Source organism: Denticeps clupeoides, chromosome 13 (assembly GCF_900700375.1).
Source record: "Denticeps clupeoides chromosome 13, fDenClu1.1, whole genome shotgun sequence".
Classification (NCBI taxonomy): domain Eukaryota; kingdom Metazoa; phylum Chordata; class Actinopteri; order Clupeiformes; family Denticipitidae; genus Denticeps; species Denticeps clupeoides.
The window spans coordinates 21,587,029-21,609,519 of record NC_041719.1 but is presented as its reverse complement, the minus strand read 5'-3'; the positions used below and the strand labels follow the sequence as shown (position 1 = coordinate 21,609,519).

At 42.4% G+C, this 22,491-nt stretch overlaps 1 protein-coding gene across 2 annotated transcripts in view; it reads right to left on the bottom strand.

The window, feature by feature from the left end:
* tle2b (TLE family member 2, transcriptional corepressor b) overlaps window positions 1-11,711 on the bottom strand; it is a 53,570-nt gene extending 41,859 nt beyond the window's left edge. The window contains exons 1-2 of one of the 2 annotated variants that reach the window (XM_028999687.1): window positions 11,485-11,711; window positions 10,765-11,116 (exon numbers count right to left, since the gene is read on the bottom strand). In XM_028999687.1, coding sequence (XP_028855520.1) covers window positions 10,765-10,788 — 24 coding nt within the window. In that variant the 5' untranslated portion in view covers window positions 10,789-11,116; window positions 11,485-11,711. The remainder of the gene's footprint in view (window positions 1-10,764; window positions 11,117-11,484) is intronic. The other variant, XM_028999688.1, reaches the window with a different exon arrangement.
* Window positions 11,712-22,491: the final 10,780 nt, after the last annotated feature.

The following is a 22,491-nucleotide window of genomic DNA, read 5'->3' as shown; positions in this document are numbered from 1 at the left end:
GCCAAAATTACTGTAAAAACATTCATCAAGACCCATCTAAAGCTTCTGGAGGACACTGAAAACTATCCCGTGACCCCAATACCACTCGCTGGTTGTATTAACGCCACTCCAGATAAGAGTTTTTTTCTTCTATCCTCTCCTCTTCTTTTTGATTAAGACCTGACACAGTTACAGAGAGAGCAGTGTGTGGGGAATTAACTATTTATTTTGAATAATTCTTCTGTTCTTCGGCGCATGTCTACAATTAGAAAGAACTCTTCCAGCTCCGTCGTCCTGGTGACATACAGGATGATTTACGAGAAGATCATTGCGCGCTCGGGCTGCGGCGGAGAGCAGGCCTCCAGGGCCCGGTGTCGCACCGCAAGGGTTAGGGCTAAAGGCTAATCCTAGCCGGCCAGCTCTCCCGTCTGTTCCCTGGACAATAAATTAGAACGTAAATGGCATCGAAGTAAATAGATTTTATACCGAATAGCGTGGAAGGAGAGCCCCCTCAACAAGGCTCTTAGCGCACCTAGACCAACGTATCTCTCCTCTTTAATAGACAAGAACAAAAATAATCCCAGATTCCTGTTTAATACTGTAGCCAAGGAATAAGACAGATACAAAGTGAAGTGATTGTCACATGTGATGCACAGCAGATGGTGCACACAGTGAAATTTGTCCTCTGCATTTATCCCATCACCCTTGGTGAGCAGTGGGCAGCCATGACAGGCACCTGGGAAGCAGAGTGTGTGGGGACGGTGCTTTGCTCAGTGGCACCTCAGTGGCACCTTGGCGGATCGGGATTCGAACCGGCAACCTTCTGATTACGGGGCCGCTTCCTTAACCGCTAGGTCACCACTGCCCCTGCGGTACAGATACAGATACTATCACTCAATATACTCATAAATAGTGGTGACGATTTTAATTTATACTTCTTTAATGCAAAAATTGTTACGAATAGAGAATAGAGTTCTGTCGATATTACTATGGAAAATCACTTCAACCTTCTCAAATGTACTTGCATATTAGATCCACTTCCTACACGTTTCCTTAAACAAGTAGTACAAAATATTACATATCCTTAAAATTATTAATTCGTTAAATAGCACCGGCCACATACCAAGTTCATTCAAGGTAGCAGACCCCTGATTAAAAAACCTGATCTTGATCGCAGTCAGCTTTCGAAACATGGACCGATATCCAACCTTCAGTTTATATTGAAATTTTTTGAAAAGAAGCTGTGTGCATACCTACACAGTAACAACATTCATGAAGTATATCAATCGGGATTTAGACCTCATCATAGCACTGAGACAGCGCTTGTTAAAGTGGTTAATGACCTGCTGTTGGCCTCTGATCAGGGACGCATCTCGCTGCTTGTCCAGCTTGACCTGAGTGCAGCGTTTGACACTATTGTTCATGCCAGGTTAGAGAATGTTGTTGGGATTAAGGGAATTGCATGGTTCAGAATCATATTTGCTGCTCTTATCTTATATTTCCCACTTGTGGGACTAATAAAGGATCATCTTATCTTATCTTATCTGGTCTTCACATAATAAAGTAGAGTTTGGTGTTCCACAAGGTTCTGTCTTAGGTCTGTCACTATTTTCCTTATACATGTTACCTTTAGGTCACATCATTCGTAAAACACTGTATTAATTTTCACTGCTATGCTGACGACACACAGTTGTATCTGTCAGCAATGCCAGATTAGAGGCAGCAGCTGAACAAAATAGAGAATTGTCTGAAGGACATTAGAAAGTGGATGCTCACCAACTTTCTTCTGTTAAACCCTGATTAGACAGAAGCTCTCATACTTGGGTCTCTAGACATAAGATGGCTGACTACATCATAACTCTGGATAGCCTTTCTATCTCACCAAGTACTGCAGTAAAGGATCTAGGTGTCCTCATTGATGCAGATCTCTCATTGGATTCGCATGTAGATTATATCACTAGGATAGAATTCTTTCACCTTAGAAATAACGCAAAGATAAGAAATATGATCTCAGTGCACAAAGCAGAACAGTTGGTTCACGCCTTTATTAAGTTTATTACATCACTGCAACACATTACTGTCTGAATGTTCTAGTGGGTGTATGAGTTCAGAATGAGTTCAGCTAGTTCAGAATGCCGCAGCCAGAGTTCTAACTTGAACCAGAAAATTTGAACACATCACCCCGGTTTCACAATTAGAGGCAATGGTGACCTAGCGGGTAAGGAAACGAACCTGTTATCAGAAGGTTGCCAGTTTGAATTGTAAAAATGAAGAGAATGGTTATAAACTCTCTCTCTACACACAAAAGCACTGTATTCAAACCACTTCAACTTGATGTTACCTGGCAGAAAGAGGCGTGGCACAATAGAGGTTTAAAGGATGAACAGTTTCTAATTTATTATCCCCAGTAGATTACTATTGCAGTTACATGTAAACAGTGTATGTAAAAAGGTACCAATGTTACAGAGAAAACCAAAATGAAAGAAAAATGAGGAAATGAAAATGAGGAAAAGATATAAAAAAGACAGAAAAGCCTGAACCAAGCTTCAGAGACATCACCTGATCCAGGAGAAAATGAGTAGAGACAAGACTCGAGAACTGGAAGGCCCAGTTCCGATGGAAAAGAAGCTGAGAAAAAAAGTCCCCCGCTACCACACGTGAACATCCTTTATACATTTAACCCACAGGAAGGGGGGCAGACAAAGGCAGGGTGGGGTATCACAAAAACCCGTGGTAGGCATTTCATACTTCTTGCCATTTGACAAAGATATGGAAAATGGAGGCGTTGAATCTCTACGCAATTTAATGGTGCAGAAACATCATGGCCCTGTGACGTCCCATCTTACAGAATCCCGAACTACCAAGGTGCCACTGAGGTGCCAATGAGCAAAGCACTGTCCCCACACACGCCTTTCATGGCTGCCCACTGCTCACCAAGGGTGATGGGTTAAAAGAAGGGGACACATTTTGTTGTGTCATCGTGTGCTGTGCTGTGCTGTGTTTCACAATGACAATCACTTCACTTTCGCTTTTCTTGCCTGTCAGTGTCTCAGACACAGTCTCAGTTTTTCAACCAAACTGAAAACACATGTCAATTATTAAGTCCACTTTATTACACAGTCCCCCTGTTAAGCACAGACAGTGTTAAATTCACCCTAGTTAGGCTGTCCTAGTTAGGGTACCGGGCCACTGTAGCACCAATATACCACCATAACCACATATTTCAGTATCAGTACGATGCCACCGTCTGCCGCTGCTTCTGTTTCTTCTCTCTGAGGCACTAAATCAAGCGCACAGACTACCTCCAGAGTCCAATGAAGATAAATCCGAGCCATGAACCGCTGACAAAATGAAACATACCAGAGGGTCACCACAGCCACCACCACCGTAACTTCTAAAGCTTCAGCGGTCTTCAAATAGACCAGTAGCATCATAATGGACACGTAATCTAGACCATGACTCTGTACTAAAACCTACTCTGTACTGTTAAGTACCTCCAAAGACATATGGACATATGGTCTATACTACACTTTGGACATTTCCACCTCTAGAACAATCCTGCACCACTTGCAGGCTCACTCTACCCTGGAAGGGGGTCCCTTTCTGTATCACTCTTTCTCAAGGTTTCTTCCTTTCTTTTTTTATCTCTCCTAGAGTTTTTTTCGTGTGGAGTTTTTCCTTGTGTGCAGAAGGGTCAAGTGTGGGGGTGTCAACTGTGGGGCTTGTAAAAGCCCATTGAGACGTACTGTATGTGATTTTGGTGATATATGAGATAACTGCTGGTGTTGTTGAATGTGTACATATGTGTGTGAGAGAAGGAATGTATGCTGGAGTATGTGGGTGCCTGCTGGGCAGGTCCTGGCCATCCTGGCTCTGTTGGGTCCCTGACAGGGGGTAGGGATCTGTTGGGGCTCTGATCCTGTTACCTGGCCTGCCTGGGTGCGTCCGGTAGTCGGTGACCTTCTTAGGACCTTCTGGGCCTTCTACATGTGGGTTTCATGTCCAGGGGCAGGCGGGGCTGTGGCTTTAACCACTTTGTGGGTGCATTCACACACACAGGTGTGTAGTAAGGGCTACACATAAGGGCTCACACAGGCGCACCAACACACACTCACAGACACATTCTCTGGAGCAGCTGATTATGTGTTTGTAATGTAATATGTATTATTAGTACTGTGTGCTGTTAAATATTCATTATTTACTGTGATTTATACAGATGTTGCTTGTTGCTGTGTTTTTTCATCTGTTTAAGCAGGTACAGAAGCAGAAGGTCTGTATTTGTTCTCTATATTTCTCCAAACCCCCCATCCCATTCTCCTCCACACTTTCCATCCTCTATATGTCCACTTTTTTGGCTGTAAATGATGATACAAATACACACTTTCATGTGTCAACTGTGTAACTGACTTTGCACTTATATCTGTGTGTTGTGTGTGTAAATGTTTTATGATGTTATATTTTATAAACCTCACCTGTACAGAATGTTAATTGGTTATGGGTTTTATTGACTGCTTCCCTGTGCTCCTCCTACATCATTAATTAGCTTCTGTTTCAGCCCTGTTTCAGTATACAGGGAGTGCAGAATTATTAGGCAAGTTGTATTTTTGAGGAATAATTTTATTATTGAACAACCATGTTCTCAATGAACCCAAAAAACTCATTAATATCAAAGCTGAATGTTTTTGGAAGTAGTTTTTAGTTTGTTTTTATTTTTAGCTATTTTAGGAGGATATCTGTGTGTGCAGGTGACTATTACTGTGCATAATTATTAGGCAACTTAACAAAAAACAAATATATACCCATTTCAATTATTTATTTTTACCAGTGAAACCAATATAACATCTCCACATTCACAAATATACATTTCTGACATTCAAAAACAAATCAGCGACCAATATAGCCACCTTTCTTTGCAAGGACACTCAAAAGCCTGCCATCCATGGATTCTGTCAGTGTTTTGATCTGTTCACCATCAACATTGCGTGCAGCAGCAACCGCAGCCTCCCACACACTGTTCAGAGAGGTGTACTGTTTTCCCTCCTTGTAAATCTCACATTTGATGATGGACCACAGGTTCTCAATGGGGTTCAGATCAGGTGAACAAGGAGGCCATGTCATTAGTTTTTCTTCTTTTATACCCTTTCTTGCCAGCCACGCTGTGGAGTACTTGGACGCGTGTGATGGAGCATTGTCCTGCATGAAAATCATGTTTTTCTTGAAGGATGCAGACTTCTTCCTGTACCACTGCTTGAAGGTGTCTTCAAGAAACTGGCAGTAGGACTGGGAGTTGAGCTTGACTCCATCCTCAACCCAAAAAGGCCCCACAAGCTCATCTTTGATGATACCAGCCCAAACCAGTACTCCACCTCCACCTTGCTGGCGTCTGAGTCAGACTGGAGCTCTCTGCCCTTTACCAATCCAGCCACGGGCCCATCCATCTGGCCCATCAAGACTCACTCTCATTTTATCAGTCCATAAAACCTTAGAAAAATCAGTCTTGAGATATTTCTTGGCCCAGTCTTGACGTTTCAGCTTGTGTGTCTTGTTCAGTGGTGGTCGTCTTTCAGCCTTTCTTACCTTGGCCATGTCTCTGAGTATTGCACACCTTGTGCTTTTGGGCACTCCAGTGATGTTGCAGCTCTGAAATATGGCCAAACTGGTGGCAAGTGGCATCTTGGCAGCTGCACGCTTGACTTTTCTCAGTTCATGGGCAGTTATTTTGCACCTTGGTGTTTCCACACGCTTCTTGAGACCCTGTTGACTATTTTGAATGAAACGCTTGATTGTTCGATGATCACGCTTCAGAAGCTTTGCAATTTTAAGAGTGCTGCATCCCTCTGCAAGATATCTCACTATTTTTGACTTTTCTGAGCCTGTCAAGTCCTTCTTTTTACCCATTTTGCCAAAGGAAAGGAAGTTGCCTAATAATTATGCACACCTGATATAGGGTGTTGATGTCATTAGACCACACCCCTTCTCATTACAGAGATGCACATCACCTAATATGCTTAAGTGGTAGTAGGCTTTCGAGCCTATACAGCTTGGAGTAAGACAACATGCATGAAGAGGATGATGTGGACAAAATACTCATTTGCCTAATAATTCTGCACTCCCTGTATATATTTCCCCAATTCTCTCTCTCCATCTGTCCTTCATCAGCACAAGCGGAGTGTCTTCTTATTGCAATGTGGCTCAAAGATTGGCAGTTTCAGTAGGACCTTAATTAGTCTAGACAAGCAAAATTCAATCAAATTTCAATTAGGCTAACGGTAGAGGTCAGCCGCTCGGCGCACTTGCCAGTAATTAAGCTGCAGGGTGAGTGCAGGCTGCTGCGGGGTGGAGGTGAAGGTGGGGGTGTCTCTGCCACCAAATCCCTACTGACCCTGATTCACAGTGCAGCGCAGCGACAACGACTGAGAGATCCAGGACAGTGACAGAGAACAAATGCAACCGCGCCTTTTTTATCATGGCAGGCCATCAGCATGAAGTGAGAAAGAACAAAATAATTCAGCTATCTTGCTTTAGAATTGTATCTGTACAAGTTTGCAGATTTTACATTTGCATAAAAATAGAACTGAAGTGCAGCAGGTCAATAACAACTGTTTTGTCCCACTTCACCGTGTTTACAACTGATGCGGTTAATGTAGAGGCGGGGCTACAGACATGGAGCCATGTCGCTCGTCATCACTCAGACAGGGAATAAAGTGAGAGAGCAGAAATTAAACTGGGATTATCCACAGTGGAATGGAATCAGCCAGCAGAGTAAATAGAACATACATATACAGAACATATATAGATAAAAAGTGGCGAGCAGAGTAAATAGAATATAAATATACAGAACATATATAGATAAAAAGTGGCGAGCGGAGTAAATAGAATATAAATATACAGAACATATAGAGATAAAAAGTGGCGAGCGGAGTAAATAGAACATAAATATACAGAACATATAGAGATAAAAAGTGGCGAGCGGAGTAAATAGAATATAAATATACAGAACATATATAGATAAAAAGTGGCGAGCGGAGTAAATAGAACATACATATACAGAACATATATAGATAAAAAGTGGCGAGCGGAGTAAATACAACATACATATACAGAACATATATAGATAAAAAGTGGCGAGCGGAGTAAATACAACATACATATACAGAACATATATAGATAAAAAGTGGCGAGCGGAGTAAATACAACATACATATACAGAACATATATAGATAAAAAGTGGCGAGCGGAGTAAATAGAATATAAATATACAGAACATATATAGATAAAAAGTGGCGAGCGGAGTAAATAGAATATAAATATACAGAACATATAGAGATAAAAAGTGGCGAGCGGAGTAAATACAACATACATATACAGAACATATAGAGATAAAAAGTGGCGAGCAGAGTAAATAGAATATAAATATACAGAACATATATAGATAAAAAGTGGCGAGCAGAGTAAATAGAACATACATATACAGAACATATATAGATAAAAAGTGGCGAGCGGAGTAAATACAACATACATATACAGAACATATAGAGATAAAAAGTGGCGAGCGGAGTAAATAGAATATAAATATACAGAACATATATAGATAAAAAGTGGCGAGCGGAGTAAATAGAATATAAATATACAGAACATATATAGATAAAAAGTGGCGAGCGGAGTAAATACAACATACATATACAGAACATATAGAGATAAAAAGTGGCGAGCGGAGTAAATAGAATATAAATATACAGAACATATAGAGATAAAAAGTGGCGAGCGGAGTAAATAGAATATAAATATACAGAACATATATAGATAAAAAGTGGCGAGCGGAGTAAATACAACATACATATACAGAACATATATAGATAAAAAGTGGCGAGCGGAGTAAATAGAACATACATATACAGAACATATAGAGATAAAAAGTGGCGAGTAGTAAAGAAATAAAGAAGTATACAGATGCTGGCCGGGGATGGAGTCTTTCACTGCGTGATGAAATAATCATTCAGAGCTGAAATATTCAGACTGTACCCACATAAGCAGAACTCAGATTATCAGCAAGGGAGGGAGGGACAAGCCTGTCCACGTGGACTAGGTGTGTGTGTACAAATGGGGACATCTTCATTTTTATATTGGATTTAAGATTAGAAAAATGTGTGTGTGTTTCATTGTGCAGAGCGGCTGAAGCTGCCACCATGCAGTCCTCTGTTTTAAATAAGGGGGGTTGGCAGAGGCGAGGGGCTGGAGATTTTTAGATTCATCTCTCCCTCCGTCTTCTTTCTCTCCTGCTCTCTCCTGATCATGCAGCAATATGACGAGCAGGAAGTGAACTGAGGCTGCTGTATGTCTTGGGGACAACCGTCTCAGAAGAACACACATACACATAAAGAGACTCCCCGAACTGGAGGAATTATCTGGCCATTCATTAAAGGGCTGAAATGGAGGCTGTGCCAGGACGATTATTCAGGGAAATGCAGCAAGTGTACGTCTTTTTTCAACTTGTCCTAATTATCGCTGCATATTACAGTATATGGAAATGCTACAGTCAGACATTGTTGGCTCATGGCAGCTTTCTGAAGTTGGACTTTCAAATCAGTGGCACAGACTTGATTGCAAGGACACTCGCACACACACGTGTTTGCAAGCGTGTGCATGTGTGAGTGTGTGTGCGAGTGTGTGTGTGTCACTCGGTTGCAGAAGAAAGCTGGACGTATGATGTATGATATTTCTTTATGACGGATGTTTGGTAGAAGGGGGACGAGTCTCAGATCAGAGTAATTTGTATTCAGTTTTAACCCTTTCAACACAGTCGATTTATGGTGAATCATAACTGCAGAAATAACATACAACCATGAACATTACCATGAGATATCATATCACACCGTCCCCACACACTGCTCCCCGGGCGCCTGTCATGTGTTTCTCAATGACAATCACGTCACTTTTTTTCTATGTTAATAAGAAAATAGTTTTGTCGTTGCTTCAAGCATTCTTCATTGATCTCAGATCTGAAACACTAAAGTCACAGTGAAATCAGCCATACAAATATTCCAGTTAAAAGCTTTAGTGGTGCTGATATGAATCATCATCTGTGATGATGTGAACCTGTGAACTAGCAGAATCGGGCTATAGAACCACAGCTGTACAGATCAACAATGACAGAACAGAGTATGTGTGTGTAGTGGGTAGCACAGTTGCATATGAATAAGTCCCAGGTTCAAACCCCACTTACTACCATCGTGTCCCTGAGCAAGACACTTAACCCTGAGTGTCTCCAGGGGGGACTGTCCCTGTAACTACTGATTGTAAGTCGCTCTGGATAAGGACCTCTTGTAAATACTGTAAATGTCTCTCTTCAGTTGAAGCTGTCTGTATCTGAGCGTATAGAGTGGGTACAGAAAGTATCCAGACCCCCTTAATTTTTCACTCTTTATTATATTGCAGCCAATATAATACATTTTTTGTTAAATTTTGGTCCATATTTGTGCAAAGTATTCAGACCCTTTGCTCAGTAGAAGAACTCTTTTGATCTAATACAGCCTAATCTAATACAGAAAGAGTCTTTTTGGGAATGATGCAAGTTTTTCACACCTGGATTTGGGGATCTTCTGCCATTACTCCTTGTAGATAATCTCCAGTTGGGGCAGGATGGATGGTAAACGTCGGTGGACAGACATTTTTAGGTCTCTCCAGAGATGCTCAATTGGGTTTAAGTCAGGGCTCTGGCTGGGCCATTCAAGAACAGTCACAGAGTTGTGTTGAAGCCACTCCTTCATTATTTTAGCTGTGTGTTCAGGGTCATTGTCTTGTTGGAAGGTAAACCTTCAGCCCAGCCTGAGGTCCTGAGCAATCTGGAGATGGTTTTGGTCCAGGATATCCCTGTACTTGGCCACATTCATCTTTCCCTAAATTGCAACCAGTCGCCCTGTCCCTGCAGCTGCAAAACAGCATGATGCTGCCACCACCAGGCTTCACTGTTGTGACTGTATTGGACAGGTGATGAGCAGTGCCTGGTTTTCTCCACACATACCACTTAGACTGAAGGCCAAAAAGGTCTATCTTGGTCTTTTCAGACCAGAGAATCTTATTTCTCACCATCTTGGAGCCCTTCAGGTGTTTTTTAGCAAACTCCATGCAGGTTTTCATGTATCTTGCACTGAGGAGACCCGTCGGGTCATAGAGTCCCAACTGCATCTCTGGAGCTCAGCTACAGTGATCTTTGGGTCCTTCTTTACCTCTCTCACCAAGGCTCTTCTCCCCCGATAGCCCCAGGAATGGTTCTGGTCTTCCATCTAAGGATTATGGAGGCCACTGTGCTCTTAGGAACCTTAAATCCAGCAGAACTTTCTTGTAATCTTGGGCAGATCTGCGCTTTGCCACAATTCTGTCTCTGAGCTCTTCAGGCAGTTCCTTTGACCTCATGATTCTGATTTGTTCTGACCTGCATTGTGAGCTGTAAGGTCTTGTATAGACAGGGGTGTGGCTTTCCTACTCAAGTACAGTCAGGTGTAGAACCATCTCAAGCATGATCAGAAGAAATGGACAGAACCTGAGTTAAATATATGAGTGAATACTTAGGACCAAGTGATATTTCAGTTTTTCTTTGTTCTGTGTGTACAATAATGAGGAATAAAAGAAAAAAACAGATTTTAGTAAATTGCTGCAATATAATGAAGAGTGAAAATTTGAAGGGGATCTGAACACTTTCCGTACTCACTGTATATGTGAGTCAACGCTTGGTCCCCTGGTCCCCAGGTTTGGACAGGCAGAGGAAGAGAAAGACGAGGGTCTTACCTGGTTTCTGCCCTGTGGGTACATGGTGGCAGGAGTGGAGATGTCCGACTGATGTCCAGCCTGCTCCCCTGGCCCTCCACCACCCGGGACGTCAGTCCAGCAGGCTGCGTGTGTCCCCCTGCAGTGTAGTCCGATTGGCTCCGGAACAGTGAAAAGAGGAAAAAAGAGAGCAGGAATAGTGCTCTTCCTCCTCTTCCTCCTCCTCGTCTGCTCAGGGGTGAACCTCCAAAGTCCCACTCCCCCGTCTCTCGCTCTCAGGCTGAGTTTGTCCCTCCCGAGGACTATACCCACATTCCTGTCAACGGGAGACACTCCTCCATCCGAAGCTGTGCAGAGCTCCTCCTGCCCCCTTCTTCATTAGAGGACAGACAGGGAGACAGAGAGACAGGGAGACAGTCAGACAGAGAGACAGGGAGACAGAGAGGCAGGGAGACAGTCAGACAGGGAGACAGAGAGACAGTCAGACAGAGAGACAGGTAGACAGGGAGACAGTCAGACAGAGAGACAGGGAGACAGTCAGACAGAGAGACAGGGAGACAGTCAGACAGGGAGACACAGAGACAGGGAGACAGTCAGACAGAGAGACAGGGAGACAGTCAGACAGGGAGACACAGAGACAGGGAGACAGTCAGACAGAGAGACAGTCAGACAGGGAGACAGTCAGACAGAGAGGTTTGTAAAAACGCAGGAAAGAACAGCAGGTCAGTACGAGCTTCTCACCACTGAGTCCTGGACGGATATATTGCGCCTGTTGGCTTCAACACAAACACGACAGCCCAGCTAAAGCTGCACTTAAGGTGGAACCGGGACGTGTCCTCACGTCAGGTTGATGTGTCAGATTTCCATCATTCTCCAGGGATTCCAAGTGCACATGGCCGATGATGATGATGATGATGATGAAGGCTGGAGCTGAGCATCAGGATGGAGATGCCTGAGGGGGCGAAGTCAGACTGACACCAGTATCCTGACTGATCAGCAACACTGCAACATCTGAACCTAAATCATATTACATAACATTTTACTGTATGCATTAAAAGTGAGTGTATTTAAAACCATTTTATGTCAATGTGGCATGTGGCAACATTTAAAATATTTTATTCTACCACTGCATCACATCACTAACCTTGAATTATTATCTAAATACTCTTACATTTTCTCCTCTTTTTTTCTTTAAAAAAGACGCTGAGTGAAGCCCACATATAAATAAATCATCGGGGGGTTTATATAGACTCTCTGAAGTGGAGATGTTGCTTCATGCCACCTTAAGAACTGGCCACTACCGACAAGTGTCTGGCGGCTCCGCGATTGGCGGGATCCAGAACAGGCTTTCAGCCAATAGGTGCGATCTGAGCCCACGTTGGTTGATGACGTTTCAGAGTGTTCCGACCAATCCCGAATCCGTGGGCAGCTGATTGGTTGCGGGCAATGGAAGGGGCGGGGATTGCGGGCATTGAGGTCCTAATTATTTATTCTCCCCGCTGTCAGTCACGCTGCGTGGATGATCCGCAAATTTCGCCGTTAATTCCCGCCTTTACCCACGGCGTCCACCTCTGTCCACATGCCCGGTAGAAGAGTTACGTATGTGACGTAGCTGATCGCGTGAATAATAGCATGGGAGTGATGCGCTGTGTGACGTCATAAACTACACATAAAAGCACTTGTTGCAATGTGTTGGTGATGAAGACTCATCTCCTCTCCCTCTGCCTCTCACACTCACACTAATAATGGCCGTGCAAAACATCTGCTGACATAACCGAGATGAAAGCCAGTGACCCTTGAAAAGTTCAGGGGGAATCCTGGTTAGATTTACTTCCTGTCGGGGGCTCTGGCACTTCTGTTTCACTAAAACTAATATTTAAAGGTCTTTTTTTAAAGAAACTATTTGTTGCACATTTAATATATTAGGTCGCTAAAAAGATCCAAAGGGGGATACGATAAAATGAAAAGACTGACCTCCAGAATGGCAGAGACGAGGATTCTCTGCTGAACTTTCACGATGCCACGTATTCGAACTCCAGTGGTGTGATCAGATTTGTTGATCCTGGCCATCTAGAGGTTCACAAAGACATCCGATTGGAACTGCAGAGCGTTCTGTGACTGATTGTTAAAAAGCCCAGAACAGACCAACATCACAGCCTCCATTAGACTTGCTCCCTGGTCAGATCGTGGTCGTCTGTCCTCATGCATGGAGAGATGCAGCAGGACCAATATCTGTCACCTTACAATCAACAACGACAGCATTTATTTCTTACATAGCCCATATTCACACACAGGATGTTTCAGTGGTGGCCCGTGGTGGCCTAGTGGGTAATGAAGCGGACCCGTAATCGAGGGGTTGCCGGTTCGAATTCCGAGTCGCCAAGGTGCCACTGAGCAAAGCACCGTCCCCACACACTGCTCCCTGTCATGGTGCCCACTGCTCACTCAGGGTGATGGTTAAATACAGAGGACACATTTCGTTGTGTCATCGTGTGCTGTGCTGCTGTGTATCACAATGACAATCACTTCACTTCACTTGACCCTTCTGCGCACAACTCCACTCAAAAACTCTCGCAAAGAGATAAAAAACGTCAGAAATGTAGAGTGAGCCTGCAAGTGGTGTCAGTGCAGGGCTGGTGATGGTTTGTCCAATAAGAGAAAAATACGTGTCCATTATGATGCTGCTGGTCCACTTGAAGATCCCTGAAGCTGTAGTTGTGTCGGTGGTGGTGGCTGTGGTGACCCTCTGGTACGTGGTCTCGTTAGCAGTTCCCTCTGGTTGTCTCTTCATTGGACATATAAAACTATATAAATCATGAGATGACTTATCAAGATGAACATCCATGCAAGTTGTCTCTGAGTTCATGAGTAAAATGACATCTCCAACAACAGCTGTTAGAACTCAAGAGGCTGGACAGGATTTACATTTTATTTATTAGCAATATTTCAGCATAAGAAGAATGTTTCAGGTCATCTTCATACAGGATGTCAGTCTAACAGCTGCAGAACATTGAACAAAGCAGTGTAATCTGAGGAAGACCATCTAGCCGGTGAGGGGGGTTATGGATAAACCATCAAAATGTGAATATAACAGCAGCGTTATGAGGGTGAACCGATAAAGAGAGTATTGCTTTTCCCTGGTCTCTCTCTCTCTCTCTCTCTGTTTCTCTCCCTCTCTCCTTCCCTCTGTAGAGGACCAATTTTTCCATCTGGGAATCTCATATGTTACTGACAACATTAACCCTTCACACCTGCTGGACAGACAGACACAGACACAGCAAGTTTTCTCATTTGGACCAATTGCTCCACCTGCTGGAAACCTTTTACATCTACAATTTAGAGCAGCTTCAACCTGATCGACCCTCACCCACCTCAAGGACCATTTCTGTATGTGAAAGTGAAAGTAAAGTGATTGTCACATGTGATACACAGCAGCAAAGTACACGGTGCAGACAGTGAAATGTGTCCTCTGCATTTAACCCATCCTCCTGAGTGACTAGTGGGCACCATGACGGGCGCCCGGGGAGCAGTGTGTGGGGACGCTGACTTGCTCGGTGGCACCTTGGCGGATCGGGATTCGAACTGGTGACCGTCTAATTATGGGGCCGCTTCCTTATCCGCTTGGCCACCACTGCCCAGGGAGATGCAAGGGGTGTTTCCTAAGATTTTACTCTGAACTGAGTTTGCCGTGTGAAAGTAAATGTTAATTAGAATAAAACGCAAACCACCAGCAGTTTTATTTTCAAGTTTATACCCTTATGAATAACAGCCAATCGAGAGAGAGCTGAAGTGACGTGAAAGCCGACAGATCCAACTGGGCAAGCAGATTCATGTATGAAAGATGAGAAGGCACAAGCTTCACATGCCACAGTGTCTCAATCATGTCAGCTTATCAACTTTTTAACCGGTAAGGATACTGAAGGGACTGGGGTAGCTTTGGACCCTCCAGGACTGTACTGGCTGTAGAAATGACCCTGTAACGACCCCCAGTGAGCATATTCCTGGGTTGTGGAAAGTGGCACCATTTCTACAGAGTGTGTAGCCGGTTCTTCAGATATGGTGCATGCATGTGATTGACTGCCACCTTTTAACTGGTTCTATCTTGAGGTCTATCGTGTGTGTGTGTGTGTGTGTGTGTGTGTGGTGTCAGTGGTGGCTTGTCTACATTTTACAAACAGCTCCAAACCACAGGCGTTTTACAGGGTAAAATCCCAGACCGCACATGCTTCATGCAGCCAAATCCCAGAGCAGCAGGCAGAAAGAGGCAGAGACCACAGCTCGACCGCACGCCAGCCGTCAGCGGGCCAGGGCCGCGTGGAGACACCCATTCACCTCAAGCAGCTTCCAGCCGAGTCCTTCAGTCCTTCTCTTCATATGTCTGAAATGAGAGAAGTACACATCAGCAGGAAAGAACATTAAAAACAGAATAACATGGACAGGAGGGTCAAATATTTTGAGTTTTATCAGTTTCATCAGGCATACAAAAATACATATTATTTTAATGTATTATACACGATATAATTGAAGTAACTCACTCACCCACTTTCCAAAAGTGCTTAGTCCCCCGGGCAGGTGCCGGAGCTCATCTCGGGAGTCCCCATGCAGGTAAACTACAGCACCTCTTAACTTAAGCTGGAGCAGAAACCTATTGACCTGTTGAATAGGACATGATTTGTCCAGATTCTCATGTAGAGGTGATTGCCCTGGATGATGATGTAGAATTGCAAATGCAATATAGAAACCCTGTTTAGATGTTCTTAAGTTCATAATCCTGCTATTATCAGTTGAAAATGAATGTAAGAGTGTCATTGTGAAACACTGCAGCACAGCACACAGAGACACAACGTTTCAACGTTTCAATGAGAGCTTTGAGGTAGGAGGCGGGTTTTCCAGTTTGGCTTTGCACAGCAGCAGTATTTTAACTAGCTATAGGAAGCCAGTAGAGAGGACTTAGGAGTGTGGATTTGAATCCTTCTGATTTTATTCCAAATTGTCCAGATAGGAACCTCCTTCCAGGCTGGACAAGAAAGCGCTTCAGGGAAGAAGTGATGGTCAAAAAGAAGCGGTAGTGTATGGATAGATGGATGGACAAAACAAGTAAAGACCAAATGTTTTTAAGTGAAGGACTTTATAATTAAGGAAGACAAAAAAGTTCAAACCTACATGGCCCTGTGTGACAAAGTGATTGCCCCCTAAACCTAATAATGGGTTTGGTCACCCTTATTAACAACAACTGCAGAATTGGGAAGACAACAGAATTCATAGTTCCATCTATCACAAGTCTTCCAGGTCCTGAAGCAGCAAAGCAGCCCCAGACTATCACACTACCACCACCATATTTTACTGTTGGTATGATGTTTGTTTTCTGAAATGTGGTGATAGATCTGATAGATCATTCACCAGACTGATAGATCTTAAATGATTTCTTTCTCATTTGTTTCTGAATTTCTCTGGATCTCTGCATGATGTCTAGCTTTTGGCGATCTTTTGGTCTACATCACTTTGTCAGGCAGGTCTTATTTAAGTGATTTCTTGTTTGAGATTTAGATTAGATTAGATTAGATTCAACTTTATTGTAATTACACATGTACAAGTGCAGGGCAACGAAATGCAGTTTAGGTCTAACCAGAAGTGCAATAAGCAGCAAGTGCAGGATACAGTTCAAATAAGTTAAGTTATATATATATACATAAAGTGATATGTACAGGAAGAGACTGAATAATATTTACAGATGGATGTGAGAGTGAAAGTGAAAATGAAGTGATTGTCACTTGTGATACACAGCAGCACAGCACACGGTGCACACAGTGAAATTTGTCCTCTGCATTTAACCATCACCCTGAGTGAGCAGTGGGCAGCCATGACAGGCGCCCGGGGAGCAGTGTGTGGGGACGGTGCTTTGCTCAGTTGCACCTCAGTGGCACCTTGGCGGATCGGGATTCGAACCGGCAACCTTCTGATTACGGGGCCACTTCCTTAACCGCTAGGCCACCACTGCCCCCCCAGTAGTATGTAATTAGTATTAGTATTAACTATAAATATGAACATGTGCATAAAAAACAAACGTGTATCATCAGAATTCTACAAATTTCAGGTGTGGCAGTAGCCAGGTCTGGGTGTGGCTAACTGAAGGCAATAGGGTGATAGTAGCCTAGTGGGTAACACACTCGCCTATGAACCAGAAGACCCAGCTTCAAACCTCACTTACTACCATCGTGTCCCTGAGCAAGACACTTAACCCTGAGTGTCTCCAGGGGGGGGACTGTCCCTATAACTACTGGATAAGGGCGTTTGATAAATGCCGTAAATGTAAATGCAATCACTCTGTCACACAAGGCCATGTAGGTTTGAATTATTATAATATACCCCTTTTTGTTTATTTGTGTTTACATCTGTGGATTTTAATTGAATTGATAACAAGCCAAAATAAATTGTTTTTATTTTCTCAATATTTAATGTTTATTATGTTCAAAGGTCCAATTAATAGTTTAATTTAAAACCAAATTATATTGGCAGGTATGTGTCACAATCATGGTGGCATGACGAGGCAAGTGAACAGAGAGAAGGATGAAAAGGTGACGAGATGACGAGGAAGAAGGACGCAATCGCACGACATCACGATACAGGGGTTTAATGGTGCAGGACAGGACAGGGGAGACATCAGAGACATTGGTGAACATGTAACATATCAAAGACCAGAAACAAACAGGGCAGCTTTATACGGTCGACACAGGAGAAAACGATTAGGGAACATTACACAGGAAAACTGTGAAACTCCGGTCCGGATCCCGGATCCCGGAGCGGATCATGACAGTATGTAGAACATTGCATTCATTAAAAATGATATAGTGACAGGAGTGATGTAATTCATTTCTTTAATTCAAATTGCTGCATTTTCCCTCTTTTTTTTATTCTATCATTTTTGAATCTTTATTTTTAATGTTCATGTCGGTTTTTTTGAGCTGCAGAAAAATCTAAAGTAATATTGCAAAACGATAATATTTCAATACAATCTATACCTACAAGACAACAACATCTTCAGTGATGAAGCAGTTGAACGTATAGCATATAGCAGACCATGGTGAATGAATCCAGACACAGTGACCCTCTGATGAAGGGTGGTAAGCATTACAAAGTATTACAAATCATATTTGAAGTACTTTGTTATCAATAGGCATAAAATAATTTATAAAAAATAATAAAATGGTGATGAAATTATAATTGACATTGAATTTTATATCAAAGCTGACCAACATTCCCAAACAAACCTTACAATTGCCTTTGACCTCATTTTCGGTAATACTTTCTTTACGCTCATGTCTGAATGTTTCCTATCGACTCCCCACCCTCAACAAAGAGACTCTGCTTCTGATTTCTGACTTACTGGCATCCAAGACCATCAGGAAATGGCAAGCCACCGTCTTACAGTCATGCTAAACGTGGTGGAAGTCTGTCTGTGAGATGTTCGATCATCTGATGGAGCAACATCACATGCTGGGCAGTGGTGGCCTAGCAGTCAAGGAAGTGGACCTCTAATCTGAAGGTTGCTGGTTCGAATCCCAAACTGCCACACACTGCTCCCCACCTCCGATCTGACATCAGGTCAACACCAGGCCACCAGCTTCAAGCAGTTGCTGCCTCGCCCCACGGGTAAACAGGGATTCATTTCCCTCGCCCCAGGGGGATCGCCAGCACCATGCCATATCTGTCCTCCCCTCCCCTCCTTTGACCGACGCCAAACTGGTGCAAAGCTGTGCACCGGTTGTGTTCAATGGCCAATGGTCATTAAAAGAGACTCATATTTCTTTTCCTCCACAAGATGATGCTCCCGCACTGCCACGCGTGTGGACAGCTGGCGCACATGCGTGCCGGTAGGGAAAGGTTACAGGCTGCACTTTACGGTGAGACCCCCGTGATCAACTCAGAAATAACCTCCTGTCCCATCCCAGTGGAGGAAATGTTGCAGGGTCTTACTTCTCGCTACTTCCCAAAGAAGGACGGAGGGCTCCACCCCATTCTGGATCTGCACAGTGCACACCTAAAGCTGTTCAGAATCAAAATGCTCACTCTCAAGGCCCTTTTTCGCTCAATTCATATACTATACACTCAAGTGCAGGATATGCTTTTTTCAGAGAATTTCAGATCGAGTTCTTGTATCCAGGGTTTGTCCGGACACCAGGCTGTCTGTGTTGACAAGTGACCGACGGACACCACTTGACATGAGCGAGTGGGAAACTTTCATTTAAATTCACAGTTGAAACACAGTTAGAACCACTACAAAACACTGCAGGATTTGCGTTATATGTATGACTTTTGTCATTTTATGAACCTTTTGCAATTCCTACCAAGACGCTTGAACACCATTTAATGTGATTGGCTATAAACTTTGAAGACATTTGATTGGCTACCTGGCATTTGTGAGACGAGTGCTGTTAGTGAAGTTTCAAAATTAAATATAAGGGTATTTGCAAATATATACAGTGATTTGTAAATGCAGTTTGATCGGTTTGCAAATCGCATAATTATTTTTTTTTGAGTCAAGAAATGCATTTGTGCATTTGTGTTACATTTATTTGTAAGTCATGAAATATATTTGTGAATGGAGTGATATTTATTTGTGGATTTTGAAACAAATCTATCTTCATATCCATCAGCCTGCAGGGGTGTCTACCTGTAGAATAAAGTTTCTGTATTAACTTTTTTTACACACCAGAGGCTTTCAAATGACCTGTGTATCCAAAATTGTGTGTTAGAGAACAAATGTATGGTTAATGTTTGTAATGTTAAAATCAGTCCATCAGAAAAGCAGTTCTAGGTTATGAAATATGGTTTGTGTAGTTTGATTAAATAAAAGTCTAGTCAAAAACTGTTGTTCCAGCTTGTTGTTCAATTCATGTTTTTGTGTTTTGCTTTGGTACCAAAATTGGTACCGAGAACCACGGATTTTCACTGGTATTGGTATCAAATACTACAATTTTTGCCTCATGTGCTCCATAGCAACTCTGTTTGCTGCAACTGTGGTCTGCGGTGGTGGCCTAGTGGGTAAGGAAATGGATCCATAATCACAGAGTACAGTACCGTCCCCACACACTGCTCCCCAGGAGCTTTTCGTGGCTGCCCACTGTTCACCAAGGGTGATGGTTAAATACAGAGGACACATTTCGTCATGTGCACCATGTGTTTTACAATGTCAATCACTTCACTTTCACTTTTCACCTTTCTCTTTCTTTGAGCAGGTCCCCCATGTGTTGGGACACAGTTCCCATACCTGTAACAGGTGGTGGTAGCACCCCATTCCAAAAAGCATAGGTGAACAAAGACAACAATATTTACATGGTAATAATCTACACAGAAAAAAATGTGATGATCCACATCATCAACTTCTAGCTAAATGTTATAAAATTGCACTTAATGTTGAAAAAAGGCTTACACTTTTTCTCGACTGCTAAAACACTAAACTCGTAATGTCTGAACTAAATTCTCACTTTTCACCTGTACAGACCCATCTTGTCACCACATTGTCATTGTGATGCACCTGTGTGGCATAATGGTGAGCACAGGTGGCAAAAGTCAAACACAATTAAAGCTCCGGTGTCACCGGTTGAACACAACATCTCCAAATGTATCACACTTGTGGCTAATGTTGTGAGGGTCCATATAAGCCAGAGCACGGGTTTGTGAGGCGCTACAATGGATAGAAATCTAAGAAGAGGAGTTCGTGTGAGAGGAGGTCAAGGTGGTCAGTAATATCAGATGAAATCAGAGCTACTGTGATTGGCCATGTTCTTGTCCATGTTATGACAATGAAGGAGTAGATTCACTGTGTCCACCATAGTCTGAAGATTTAGAGATCATTCTAGTATATAAATGTTGATGACTATTACATATGTATAATGACTGTACCACAGTAAACATGTTTCAGTAAATCACTGTGCCAGTGTACTGTAGTGTTGTAATGGAGGGTTAGTCTGGCTGTTTGTAGGCCTATTCCATGTATGTATTTTTGTAAGTGCATGTTCTCTTTTTGTAGAATTGACATGTTCTCCCCACGCCAAGACCCTAACTGTCGACATGGTCCGTGAGAACACCCATTTAAACTGCGTGAAATTCAGCTGAGGATTTGAGCTTTTTGCATTTAACCATTTTGAGGGTATGACAGTCAGCCTCTCTACTGTTTGTAGAGACTGAGCATGAAACAGCTGTACAGCGATGCAACTCTGATAGCCAATGAGCAAAGATTCCAGTATGTACAGGTTGGTTAGGCTTAGAACTCAAGAATGGCAAAAAACAGGACGATTGCTGCCTAGACAAGTTAAACTGCTAGAGATGTGACAGCAGTTAAATAAGATGATCATAGGTTTACAGATATACTTGCTCCAATGTTAACTAACGTTTATCAGGAGGCCTCCCTATATGGTACGAGCCCTGAAAGTTTCAGTCAAGATATAATAACACTTCTGCCAAAAGGTGATAAGGATTTAATGGACCAACTTTAGACTTATTAGTTTGATAAATATGGATTGTAAAATATTATTGAAAATATTGCCAGCAAGATTGGAAACTGTTACCAGAGATTTTCCATAAAGATCAGGTGGGGTTTATTAAACATTGATGGTCAGCTGATAATATGGCAATATTTGGCAAATAATAGAAAACTCAGTGGTGGCATTTTTGCTTGACATTTTTACCGCATTGTCAAATTTGGCATACATGATCATTTCTGCGAATGGGTTAGGACATTGTACTCAACCTGCAGTGTCTAGCAATGCTAGTTCATTATTATTTTCAATGATTACAAAAAAGGGATGAGATATCTAGGAATAATACTCAATCCGAATATTGAAGAAATTATGATGGATAATATAGGAAAACTAAAAAGTATTTGGATAATTGGGTTGAGTTATATTTGACGCTGTTGGGTAAAGTTAATACAATAAAGATGGTAGTAGCTCCTCTGATCAATTATTTTACCCGCATGATACCAATTTTCTTTATGCCACCACAAATGATTTAAGATATGATGATATGATAAAACATTTCCTTTGGGATGGTGGCAGACCTCAGATTAATATTGGCAGACTGTGCCTACCAAGAAAAGAAGGGTTATTTTTTTGTTACCCAACATAAAATATTATAGCATCTCATTTGGTATAGTTCATAAGAAAATGTAATATTTCTCCCTATTTTCAGAAATATACCTCTCTGTGGCATAATCCAAAAATTGAAATAGGTAAACAAACAATTTATTGGCCACAATGGAATAAAAAGGGCATAAGGACAATAAGTGATTTACAAAAAGAGAATACGTTTATGTCTTATACTGATATTGCAGAAAAGTTTAATTTGGAGGGATTTCTGAAACTTTCTGGGACTTTTTGAAAGATAAAATAAAGTTTTCTTGTTGGAAAAACCTCATAGAAAATCCCTAATCATGAAGGCATCAAAATTGTATAAGTATGCCCTTGGGTTAAAAACAGTACATAGAACTTTTTCTTGCACTTTTGATGAGAGAACATGGAAGTTAATTATCTCCAGAAATGGGTTCTGTATCAGGGTGAAAATTATTACACACCAGTGAAACTTCATAAAATCAGCATTAGTAAAGATGGTTTGTCGAGTTTAAAATACACGTCAGTCACCTTCCATTTAAAAACTAGTTTTTGCTCAGACGGGTGTTTTGTGGAATAGAAGAGAAGAGAAGAACATAATTCGTTTCTGCCAGTTCCAATCTGGTGGCCGTACCTGGCT